The 13372-nt window shown below is 46.5% G+C and overlaps 1 protein-coding gene across 2 annotated transcripts in view; it reads right to left on the bottom strand.

Moving 5' to 3' along the window:
• The window catches only part of PRDM16 (PR/SET domain 16), a 287456-nt gene that overhangs the window by 178954 nt on the left and 95130 nt on the right, over positions 1-13372 (bottom strand). For both annotated transcript variants that reach the window (XM_082295866.1, XM_082295867.1), the window contains exon 2: positions 4671-5020. In XM_082295866.1, the coding sequence (XP_082151992.1) occupies positions 4671-5020 (350 nt within the window). The remainder of the gene's footprint in view (positions 1-4670; positions 5021-13372) is intronic.

The following is a 13372-nucleotide window of genomic DNA, read 5'->3' as shown; positions in this document are numbered from 1 at the left end:
GAGTATTCCTAAAAAACAGAGAAAATAAAAAAGACCCCCTGCTAAAAATTTAAATTTTGCAGGAATAGGGAGGTTGGACTGCTGTGAATCAGTGACACTTTAAAGTGTGTTCAAAACCCAGCAGCTTTCCCTGGCCCAGATGTGGAGCCAGAACTCTGCTGCATCCTCAGCTGCTGCCTCCCATTTTTTCCCCAGTTATTTGTCTTCCGTGGGACAGCCTCTCTCTTCCCCCCCAAGTAGGAAATGAAAGCACTTATTTATTTTCCCTATGTAAAGGAGCAGCCTGGCTCTGACACTTCAGCTGAGAGAAGCCTTTGTGCAAATAACCTCTCTTAAGATAGAAATTAAAATACAGACTAAAACAAACCGCATTTATCAGTGGTATTTACCCTGTGAAGCAAACTGAGCTAAAATCATAACTGCTTCCAAATTTCCCACAATCCAGGTGCTAAATTTCCCTCCAGGATGAGATTCCCATTCTTCTCTCAATTAGGAAAATTAACAGCGCCATGATAAATACCATTATTTATCCAAAGCGATCGAAAGCATTATGTAATTATTTTATTTTCATTTTCCTTGGGTCCCAGAGGCCATAAAGCACAAACAGGCTGTGATTTATTCGGGGTGCTGGCAGTGCTGCGCTCTGTGTCAGTGGGTGGGGGGGGAATGGGATCGGGAGAAATGCAATCACGTCACACTCAATAATCACAGGGCTTTTAGGTGGGGTGGCGTCTTTTAAGGCACACAAAAAAAGGTGGAATAACATGATCAGCACAGCAGTGTCAGGGAATGAGGGAAAGCACCCAACAGGTCCTGCACAGGAGCCACTGAATCATCCCTGGGAGGGGCCGGGGGCCAGGATTGACACAGCTTATTTATTTTTATGAGATGAGCATGAATCACTCGCTGCCATCCCGTGTCCAAAAAACCCTTGAACGATAGGTGTGGTTTAATTCAAAGAAGATTTTTTAAAACATATCCCACAAAGCAAAGCAGGAGGCCAGATACGAAGCTGTGCTGCAGATAAGGCAGGACACGTGTTCCAACCATCCCAACCCAGCCCTCCTCACTGCCTGGAAGGAAAAGCACCTATAAAAAAGATAATTACTCATCCTTTTTCAAGATATGGCAGATAAAACACAGCATTCTGCATTCCCATGGGTGTTTTGGGCTATTCGTGAGTAAAACTGGAAGTTTCAGCAAGTAACACTCTCCCTGTAGCTCCTGGAGCTCGAGGTTTTCCGTCAGAGCCAGGTCTGGAGCAAGGAGTTCAGATGGAAACAGGGCTGGCCCTGCCTCCAAACACAAACTGAATTTCCTGAGGACTTCGAGGTACAATTCACTGCTCTGTTTCATTCTCATTTTCACGAATCTGCCCTTACTGGAGTTTGAGAAGAGAAAGCCCTTTCTGCAGTGGTAATCCTTGGGTGGAAGAGAGAAACCCATTTTCACGTCAAAGCCCTCAGTGGCACGTTTTCCAACCCCCAAAATGTTGTTTGGGGTTTTTTTTAAAGCAGGAATCAGAAGGAACAGGCGTTAATTATGAAGCACATCCTGTACAACAACAAACCCAGCGTTTTCTAGCAAAGCTGAGATGGTGCTGAGGAACGGCCACTTTGCAGCCAATTCCACTTCCAGTGACACTCCCAGTTTAGTCAAAGCCTGACAGTAAATCTCCTGTGATGAAGGGCAAGAACTTGTTGAGCCAAAGACAGAAACACTGTTCAGATTAAGGAGCTGGTGACTCCTAAAAACAAACAAACAAAAAGTCCAGGTTTTCAGAGTTTGGGGAGTGAGATGTGCACAGAAGTGGGATTATCAGGATTATAAACTACTGGAAATGAACTGAGAAATACGAGTAGAGCAGAGGCTGGCTGTGAAGAACACGTGTCATTCCTGAAGTAAATTCCTAATAGGAGTGGAGATTCAAGTGGAATATTGCTACCCCAATTGGCCATAACAAGGAGTTGTGTGGAAATCTTACACCAGCATTCAACCCACAAGTCCCTGCAAGTCAAAACTACAAATTCCAGAGAAATACTGACCAAAAAAATAATGGCAAACTGCAGAAGGAACGTTCCTTGTGATCCTACAAATCCCAGATTTGTTACATTTATCACCACTGCAAGGAACAGCACAGAGAAGCAAAAGCAGCAAGTGCCAAAAACTTCTCCCCTTTCCCTTTTTTCCCTCACTCACTGCCCATTTCCTGCCTGCTCAATTTTACGAGATGGAAACACATCCCATTTCCCAATTGCCGACAGGTAGAGCTGCCTAGAACATCCCCTCAGGGCTTTTCCAACCTCCCATTCCAAGGGAACGGCTCAAACACCAACACCCAGCAGACAGTGCTTATTCCATGAATTCCTGCTCAGCACATGAAGGGATCCGTGGATGTTGCTCCCAAACGAAATTCTGAAGGCACAGACTGGAAACAGATCCCTGAAGTGTCTTCAAACACTCTGGGAAATGGGAAAATTCAAGAGGCGTCTGCAAGGCCAAGCAGAGAGTGCTGGGGTGGGTTTGAGGACACCTGAGGGAGGACAAAGCCCTTCCTTTGAGGTGTGAAATGTCCCTGCCCGAGCATGGGACAAAGGAACCGCTGGAATGGGAGAAGTGCCCCGGAGAGGGAAAGTTTGCTCAGTTACACTACAAAAACAAACAGTATCACAAAGTCAACGGGAATTGATAAACACGGCTCCTATCAGAGCACTCAGAGGGATGTGGGGAACCTTTCTGAAAATCATGAGTGTAAATAGCAACTTTTATCAGAATTATGAAACACAAGGACAACGTTTGGCCAAGGTCATAGGAAAAAAAAGGTTTGCACCATTCGACTTGGATCTGACTTCTGCCAACTAAGGAGGGTTGCACTTTGTTCCTAAAAATCAGCCTTAAAACAAAACAACAAACCAAAATATAAACTGAAACAAATGCCACCTATCAATAATTGGGTAAGAAAAAGAGGATTCATCTTTCACATTGCAGCCTACAAATAATTAACAGTGCATCTTCCTAGAGGAAAATGATCCTTATTTTCAGACACTCCTGGAAGTGATCAATACCTCCCTCAGGAATCCTGAGCTGCCTCACACCTACAGCCCCCCTGAACCAGACCATGTATTCCTAGTAAAATAACAGGGATTTTTTTCCCAAAACTCCATGTTTTGATGCTCATACAGTAATATCAATCAGATATTCTGCCAGGATATTCACAATAGAAGCCAACACCAAGAGGAACTTCTGAAAAATGTCATTGAAGGGGAGAGAGGGAATCAAAACCCAGCCGAATTCCTCTCTTTTCCCTGCACTAGGATAGAAGGAAAAGGAAACTCTCGACTCAGTCACTCAACCAAACTCAGATTTCAGCTCTTCAGACACTTCCTACGGCAGAGCAACAAAATGCAATTGAGTTTGGTTCTTAAAACAGGAATTTTTTGCTGTTTCCTGCACTTTGGACACACTGAGAAAGTAAACAAAACAAAAACATCTGGACCTGCTTCTCTGGGCTTCACTGGGTCTGGCTGCTCACTGGCTTTGACTTCACAATCAAGAGTGCAGCTATAATCAGAGACAATTTCAACTGTTAACGCTTCAGCCTGGCCTTTCTGACCCGGGTTTCTAAGAAAACAGAGTTCTGTCACTGCCCTGGTGCCTTCTCCCTGGGAAAACCTCACAGTTCCAGCCCTCAGCTGCTTCCCACCCTGTAAATCCTGCAGGATTTTGTGAACCAGTTCACCCCAGTAGTGGCTGATGGAGGAAACAGGGCAAGTCACTGCTTCACCCAGGGAAAATGAGGGAAAATTCAGCTCCCACTTTTTGGGATAGGCCTTTATCTACCCTACAGCAAAATCCTGCCGGGAAACCTCTCTGCCCCCACTGCCCCAGACACAGCAGGGAGATGGAATGTTGGGATGGGCACTGGGGCCAGAGAGAAGGAATTCTCTAATGGACACTGATTGTGCTGGGATAAGCCTGAGCACAGAGCAGGAATCCCAGGCTACACCTCACTGCTCACAGAATATTCCAGGATAATTAGGGATGTAGGTATTTTCATATCAAGAATATGGGAGCAGAAGAGGCTAAGATGATTTCTGGGACAAACCCAGGAAAGCAGGGAGGAAGATGGGAGCTGTGGGACAGAGCCTTTTCCTGCTGAAGGCTGGCTTCTGTTCAGCTCTTGGGGAAAAATGACTTTCACATTTCTCCATCTTTGCTGCAGCACAAGAACTCGAGAACATCGGGGCCGTTAATGGGTACATGCTATTTTTCCCTGCCCAGTTAATAATGCCTGCACCACTGACACGGGCTGGGAGTCAAAGGTAACACCCCCAACCACGAAACATGATGCGATTAATCCCATTCCCTCCACGCGACAACTCCCGAACACAACTTGGAAATGACAAGCACTTGATGAAGTGACCCGACATCATTCAAAACCAGACTTCCAAAACGGTGCTCGAGCAGTTTTTGTGGCCCAAGGAGCGAACTTAAAAGGGATTTCTGCTGATTTTAAATTCCGCAGGTAATGGGGGTGGAAAGTTACGCAGGGAAACACGGCATCAGCAAAGTCACCACCTCTGTCCCCAGGCCACCAGGCCTCAGTCCAGCTCCACAAACACTTGGCAGAGAAGACAAAGGAATGTGGTGCCCACATTCCACACGCTTACCTCCCATCCAAAGTTTGTTTCCTTTAATGTGCTCCTCTGTACTGCCATATAGGGTCCAAATCTTTCCCCAACTTCAATCTTCTTTTTGGCCCAAATCCCTAGCCCTGCCCCTGGGATCGAAGATTCTCTGAGTTCAAAATCTGGTGGGATTGGAATGTCATCAGGAATGTAGACGGGAGCTTCATAGGGTGAGCCCTCCTTGGGAGTGAAGTCCTCACTGGTGGGAAAGGGTGACGGAGGTCCCACAGGGATGGGGGACATTATACTGTCCTCAGTTTCCTCCTCTGCGCTTTCGCCAGCAAGGAGATCGGGGTCGGTCTCGTACATATTATTTACAATCTCGCTGTCACCTAAAAGGGGAAACAGCAGAACAAAACACACTGAGATACTCACGTGAACATTGGTTAATCTCTGCCTGGGACAAAGTTTTGCTAAGCCGAGCTCGCACGCTTCGAAAGGGTAAAAACCTCCCTGGAGGAACTCAGATGGAGCTGAGGTAGGGACACTGACACTCATGGGGTGCTGCTGGAGGGTGGGGTGAGGCTCATGGCAGCCTGGAGTGTTCTGTGGGATCAGGGGTTCTCTGCTGTTTGCAGTTTAATTTTGGAAAGAGGGAAGAAAACACAGAAGAGGTGGTTGAGGTTCTCTTTAACCACTTCTCGCATTAACTGGCTCAGTGCATTTTGTAAAGAAAAAGAATTTAAAAAACCAGAAAGAAATTAAGGTAAAATCCAAGTTTGGCAAGAAGAGTTTTCCTGGTGTTTGGGGTTCCTGCTCATTGTGTCCCACAACAGCAGCTGTGGCTGTGAGCTCCCAGCGACACCTCAGCCGTGCACCTCTGCAGGGGTAACAAGAGCATCACTGCTTTGTAATCACAGACTCCTGGAATGGTTTGGGTCAGAAGGGAACTTAAAGCCCATCCAGTGCCACTCCCTGCCATGAGCAGGGACACCTTCTCCTATCCCAGGCTGCTCCAAGCCCCGTCCAGCCTGGCCTTGGACACTGCCAGGGATCCAGGGGCAGCCACAGCTGCTCTGGGCACCCTGTGCCAGGGCCTGCCCACCCTCTCAGGGAAGAATTCCTTGCTAATGTCTAATCCGGCCCTACTCTCCTGCAGTTTGAAGCCAACTCCCCCTTGTCTTCAAGTGAAAACCCTGGACACACAGAGGGCAGTGAAGTTTGGGGATTTTTCCAAGGGGAATCAATTTCTAAGCAAGGCCGTTCCTGTAATGAAAACGGAGCTTTCTCATCCAAAAAGGAAAAAAAAAAGTGGTGGTGGGGGAGCAAAACATGAAGGGGGAAAAGAAAAACACATTTGTCACCCAATACAAGTAGCTGGAGTATTTTTGGGAGCAGATTTGCCCTCTCTCCATGAGCTGTGAGGCAGCACGGGCACGCTCTCGGTGCCCAGCAGCTCCCACTGCGATAACAAACCCAACAACTGCCGCTTTGTGGGCGCTCCCACGGGGCACAGCTAATGCCTGACCCCTGATGTCACCGGGGGGGAGCAGCACCCAACCAAAACTGCAGTTTTCACTGGCTCCCAGTGAGGAACCATCAGGAAGAATAGCTGGAAAAGCACGGCTCGACTTGAGGTATTTATAATTCATCTCTCCGCTAACCTCAGAATGCACCTTCTGTCTGCAAGACACATCTCCCCCTCTATTGCTTTTTTTTTTTTATGCCTAATAAAGATTTTCCTGAGTTCATGCCTAAGAAACCTGGTGGCAGACTCGACTAAAGAGGAGGATTTTGATTCCTCTGCCAACATTTTTTGCTCCAGCTTTTGGAGGAGAACAGGGAGCTGCCTGCTGCAGTTTGCATGGGTTTCCTCTGCTAGAAAGTGCAGCCCTCCCTACTCAAACATGTCACCAGAACCAAGCCTTCATGAACATGAGATACTTCATCATCCTGAAAATATTTGTGGTTGCAGTAAATGTTTTCTCGCCCAGTATTAGCAAGTCAAATTATTTTCTGCTCTATGATTAGCCTCTTTTGCACTTAAGGAACAGGAATTCCAACTGAGTTGAAGAGCAAAACTGGGTTTATTGGAGCACGACCTGTGAAAATTTCCAGAGGATACAAGTAAAGTATAAAGACACCTCGCTACTGATAATTTAATTTCTTCTGTGGGACAATCAGGGCAGTTCTGATTAAATTTTGATTTACTCTTAAGCTGATCCCATATCTGACTGACCTCATGTTTCAAGAGGAATCATCAAACACAGGTAAATCTGTCTTTTCAGTTGTTAAATGACTGGGAGCTGGCAACAGGCATAAAATGACAATGAAACAACATTTGCAGGTCCTGATAGGTCTGATACCAGACCAGAGATTCCAGGTGGCATCTGTGGAAGCAGAATCCCAGCCAGGCAGATGGGGGAATCTTGGGTTCCTCAGCACAACCCAGTGCTGAGATCAGTAAATTGTACCCAGCATTTATTGACCCAGGCCAGGGCTGCCAGGGAAAATCCGAGCTGTGCCCAAACCTCTCCCTTTTTTGTGCACTGCCAGGTGGATTTCACAGGATCCCACAACCACTGAGGCTGCAAAAGACCTCCAGGATTATCAAGTCCAAGCTGTGACCCATCCCCACCTTGTCACCAGCCCAGAGCTTTCCTTTGACACCTCCAGGCATGGGGACTCCAAACCTCCCTGGGCAGCCCCTGCTAAGGCCTGAGCACCCTTTCCATGGAGAAATTCCTGCTGATGTCCAACCAAAATCTGTCCTGGCCCAGCCTGAGGCCGTTCCCTCTCCTCCTGTCCCTGTTCCGTGGGAGCAGAGCCTGACCGACCCTGCCTGCCCCCTCCTGTCAGGGAGTTGTGGAGAAAAATGTTCCCCCTGAGCCTCCTTTCCTCCAGGCTGAGCCCTCCCAGCTAAAACCCACAGGTGAGGGAGCTGATCTTCTCCACAGGTTTATTCCAAGGATTTGGGGCAAATCCAACAGCCAGGGTTCAGTTTTGATTATTCCCCAGAATCTTCTAGATTGCCCCCACTGAACCACTTCTCACCCTCGGGGCTCCTCTCAGCCTTGCTCCAAACATTCCACAACTGGTTAAGTTAAGAAGATGCGTTTTAAAAAGAGCAGGGAACACCTCATTTTCCAGGAACACCCCCCAGTTCTGCCGAGCTCCATCCCAAGCCAGCTGGCTGCCGTGGAGAGCCGGACGTGGCCACTCCGTGGTGACAACGGTGACAACCACGCCGTCCTACATCTGCCCCTCTGGAATGTGTGCCTGGGTGCAAAGCGGCACAGAAATACAACTTGACCTTATTGTTATTGTCATGAAACTAAAATTAGTCCCTCAAAGCTCCCCAGCGCAATGACTCGATAAAAAGGCTCATTGAAAGGTTGTTTCCACAGATAATCAGATATGGGCAGACGCTGAAAATCTGTGTGACACCAATGAGGGGCTGGCAACAATGAGAGGGATGGTTTAGTGGTGGTGAGAGACCTCATGAATAATCTATTTAGCAGCTGTAATGAAAGGGAAGGCAAGGCTGATGTTTAAGGAAATGGTGGTAGGCGAAATAATGCGTTAGGTTTGGGGTGGGTTTGTTATATTTAGTTTTTAATGTATTTATTATTATTTTTATTATCATTATTGTCATTATTCCTGCTTAAATGATTATCGTTGTTGTTGTTGTTAGGTATCTAATTCTGCTGCGGAAATACCCAATTATCTGAAATGACTGAACACTTTTTACACTCACAGATTGCAAAGAGCTTCTTTGACTTCTTCACTGGGAACATTTACAGAACATCCCAGCAACTGGTTTCTCTTGGGCAGGCAGTGCCTGATCACCAGCACAATCTTGAGTTTTGCTGACCTCTATAATTCAGCATTTGTGTGAAACCCAGGTATTTTTATTTCCTAAGCAAGGGGAAGAACGACAGGCATCCACTGAACTCACACTTTGCCCCAGAACCTCAGGCCTGAGGGAAATATTGGAGCAGAAGAGTAGAAAATACGAATATTCCCCAAGAATTTTGACTTTGTAGCTAAGAATGGAACCACACAGGCACAGACCAACGGGTGCTTTTTTCCTTAGGGATTAACCGGGTCTTGGAAGGAGTTTTTACATCATTATCCAAACTTTGCAGCTCATTCCTAGCTGTGAGTTTAGAATCACACGAGTATTAAAACCTCAGTGCTGTCTAGAACTGCTTGTTATGTGGTTATTATAATATATAATAATAATATAATAATAGAAATTATTATCAAGAAAATATCCATTAGGCCTGGACTTCCCGGGGATTTGTTTCCATTTTTCTGGCTCTACAGGAAGAGCAGTGGGGTGACCTCAGACATCTTTTCCAGCCCAAAGAGGGACATCACCACCACCTTTAGAGCTCCATGGATGTCCTGGGCTGCCTGCACTGTGTGATTTTCCTTGAGAAATATTTCCCAGGGAGGAAAACAGAACAACCAAACCGAACAATTCCTGATAAAGCTCCTGGTGAGGATGAAGGCAGGGAATATTCAAGCACTTTGAGCAGTATCTTGAGGGCCATTGAGCATCCTGGTCTAGTGGGAGCTGCTCGTGGCAGTGGGGTTGGAACTGGATAATTTTTAAGGTCACTCCAACCCAAACCAGTCTACAACTCCATGTTTCTTTATATCACACTTGCAGTAAACAAAACCACCCACATTTCTAATTCTGGGGTGACAGGATTCCGTCTCCATTTGCTGTGGATGCAGACCAAAAATAAAGGCATTTTTCTTGACCCCTTTGTAGGCCAGAGGAGCTGGAACAGATCATCAAAACACAGCCCTGCCCAACCAAGAAGGAAATATTCCCATTAAGGATGTGCTTAACTACTGCTGACAGCGTTCATCACCTCGGGGTGTTGTGCTGCTCAGCTTAACTTAATTCGGGTGAATTCTAGGGAATACCTGCCCTCCATCCTGCTTTAATCCACCGGGAATTCTGCAGGAGCCTGGCTGCCCATCCCTCTGTGCCCTGCACAGGGCAGGAGCTGACAGCAGGCACAGCCCAGAGCTTGGCAGATGCGACCCTGAATCACAAAGAACCTTGGAAAGCCCAAGGAGCACCCACCCCAAAGTGCCTCCAGCACGGAATGATCCCAGTGGTCAGATTGCCACCTGATGGCCGCAGCTGAAATACAATAGGAAATCCCAAATCCAGGCCCTGCTCTGCTGCACCTGCCCGGCAGGACCAGCCCCAAAATGCAGCTTTCCCTGAAGGTGGTGGGAAGTGTTGGCATCAGTCAGCTCTGGATCCAGCCCTGGCATTCCTGAGCTGTGTGAGTCCCTCTAAATCCCACATGAAACAAGAAGAAATGAGAATTCTCCCTAAACTTTCACCCTCCTCACAGATCCACACCTTCCTTCCCAGCCTCTTCTCCCTGCTGGGTGCAAACCTGAACCTGCAGACAGGGCAATGCCAGGACTGCCAGGGGCATCTCACTTCTGGGTGCTACAAACACCAGCCACTCTTTTCCTTAGCCTGGTGTGATGAGGGAGATGTGCCTTTATGGGTTAGATTGTGCCAGGCCCTCTCTGGAAGCTTGTGTGAAACACTTCTGCCAGAAAAGATGCAAATTAGTGACAAATGTCATGAGAGGAATTATTCCTCTTCCATTAAGGATGGGACTGAAGCATTAAATGCTTCACAGCCAACTAAAAATGGCTTTTCCCCCATGCATGGACAATACTAATGAGAATGGCTTTAAGGAAAGGACAATAAACAATAAGTTGTTTAGGATTCTCGAGCCCACCACACAATTTCTTCCTCCCATTCATTGCAAGAACCTTTCTCCTCCACCTCCATCCAAGCTGTGCTGGGATCTACAGCGTTTGCTGGTGGACACTGGTCTGAAATCAGCACATCCAGCACCCAAACCAGAGCCTGTCCATGAGGAACCCCCTGGGCCCGGGGCTCTGCAGGGTCCCCAGACTACAGAGGATGCTCTGACAGCTTTTCCCATCACCTCTGACAGCTGCCAGAGCGAGAGGAAATTCTGCTTTAAATGACCATTGGGAAATGTCTTTTTTTCTCTTTCGTTCACTCAAGAAACCCCTCAATTTTCACAAATTTAACAGTTGAAGAAAGGTTTGGGCAATAAATATCCAGGCAGGGAAGTGGCCACGAGTGGGAAGTGGTTTTGCCCCCACGGTGCCACGGTGCCAAGGGAATGTCACAGGGGCTGGTTTTACCTCTGAGAAATGGTGCTGCCCACACAATCCTTTATTTAATTTTTCACTTTAATGGGCACTTCTGCTACAACTTGCTGTGGTTTTGCCAACTTTTCTGAACATATCTAGAGATACCCAGCTTGGAATAGTATTTCTTCCCTTCAGATTCCTCCTGAATCTTGGGCCTTTAACACCAGATGACACTGACACACCAAGCACCTCAAATTATTTCTCAGTGGAGTAATCCTGTTCCTTCCTTAGATCACATCCAGAGCTTTTCTCAGCTCCCTGACCCATGAAAACACCCAAAATGCTACGAGTGAAAGGAATTAGGGACAATCAAAAGGGCTGTGGGTGAGATCTGGTCTTCCATATTCCCCGTTCAAGCTGGAATGGTGACAGGACGAGTCACAGGACACTGGCTTTGTCCAGCTGACAAGTGAAATTCCACTGAATAGGTGTGCATGGAAAATTCAGACTCTGCCAACCTTAAATCGCTGGGTACTCAGTCAGATCTGAGCTGGTCCCACCACAAACCCACCCAGCCCAGCTCCAGCAGATACCCAAACACCACTCTCAGCTTGTTTCCCTTAAAACACTAATTAGATTTCACTTCCACTCTACAAAGCACAGAATTTTGGGAATGCTTGAGAAGCAGGAAGATGCTGATGGTGCAAACAGGATTCTGGAAGTTAGTGGTCAGGAACCCATCCCTGAGGGACCCAGCTGCTCCAAACTCTGCTGGCCAAGCTGCCTGTACCCCAAACACCCACATTTGCCAGGATTCCCAGAGAAATATTTATTTATAGCTGCCACTGAAATGAAATCCAAAGCAGTCACAAGTTTTAGCACATCCCAGTGTAAGATTCCAGACAGGAACAAGCTCTGAGCATTCCCAGCACAGGAACCTGCCCCAGGTACTGCTGAGTCCGGCTCTGGCCCCGAAATCTTTGCAACCAGAGTCAGGACAAAATACACGGAACTCCCCTGGATCTGGCTGATGCAGGACTGCTGCAGAACACATTAAAAAACCAATTTACTACTGAAGAATACTCAAAACTGCAAAGGCAGCGAGGGATGAGGCAGGAGGAAGAGGCAGGACGGGCGAAAAGGAAGAAGGACTCCGATAAAAACGAAACACTCAGAAACGCAGCCCCTTTCCCGTGTTTACTTTGTATATTCATTTTTCAAGTTTCACATTTATGCCCTGCTTTGTCTTAGCTGGAACTGCACCTCTCGAAGCAGCTTCAAGTCCTTTTATTAAAAAGAAACAGAAAGCAGATCCGAAAGGAGCAGTGAGAGCAGATGAGGACTGAGCAGAGTTAATCGGGTGCATTTTTCAATAAACATTCTGGAAGCAGTTGCTGCAGAACTTGGCTGTGAGAAGAACAGGTATCAAGGATTTCAAGTGCCTTTGGTTTTAAGCAAAAGAAAAAATGAAGTGTTTTCTTTTATTAAGGGATTTCTGCTGGCAGAAATGAAGAATAAAGCTCGAAACAGTATTTCAGTGTGTTCCTTAATACGCATTTTCCTCTAGTAAAACCAGCAGGGAAAGTGTCCAAATTACTCTGCTCTAAATGCCGGTATTATATTTCCAGTAAAAATCTGGTTCAGCCAGGCATCAAAAATATTTCCACATAAGATCCTTTTAGAATCAAACTCTTCAGAGAATATTGTTGTTGTTGTTGTTGTTGTTTGTTGTCCATAACTTTGCTTCACCCGATCTCCCCGACTCCACAATTTTGTTTTAAATTTGAATTCAAGCTGACATTTCTACAAATTGTGCCATGCCCAAATATACATTTGATCCAGAAAGTTGGTTCTTTTAAGCAAAAATAAAAAGCAAAACAAAAAAGCTCTGCTATCTTATTATTAAAGGCACTGGAAAAAAATATCAACCTTTGGGATTTGTGTCTCTGAACTATTTACGAGATAAAAGCTCCAGTGAAGCGTCACAACAAATGTACAGTGCATTACCAGAGAGGTAACAAACATTTGGGGAGAATCTATAGAAATAACACAACAGCAAAAAAAAAATTCGGGGAAGGAAGAGTGGAAATCCTGGAGAAAAGCTCCACTTGGTGCAGAAAAATCGGCATTGCTTTGCAGTGGTTTGCTTATTTTTGCTCCAAAATCCCTCCCCTTTAAAAAAATCTATAGAAACGCTCCAACCCTGCTGAAAACGCAGCAAAGTGGAACTTGGGAAACGGCAGCGAGAGCGAATTCTCTGCTGGGAGAAATGCTACCTAGTTAGAATAAAGAAAGAAATGCGCTTGGGCCGGCTCTCCAAAAACTAACAGCCCGTGCTGGATATTTCTCTCGGTGCTGGATGTCAACCCATGGAGAGAGAATAAAGCGTTTGTGAGCCTCCAAAAGGAGCCCTCGCGATTGGAATTCACGTCTCTGCCAAGCGGAGGCTTTGGGGCTGTTGTCACCGTCTCATTGTCATTCCGCTCACTGTGGCTTCCCCAGGGTCCCGAACAGGAGTCCTGGCATTATTAACACAGCAGATTAATAGCAGCGGGGAGAGGCATTCGCAC

Source organism: Coloeus monedula, assembly GCF_965178545.1.
Source record: "Coloeus monedula genome assembly, chromosome: 22".
Taxonomy (NCBI): domain Eukaryota; kingdom Metazoa; phylum Chordata; class Aves; order Passeriformes; family Corvidae; genus Coloeus; species Coloeus monedula.
Note: the sequence above shows the minus strand (reverse complement) of the source record. Positions and strands in the feature narration are given on the sequence as shown.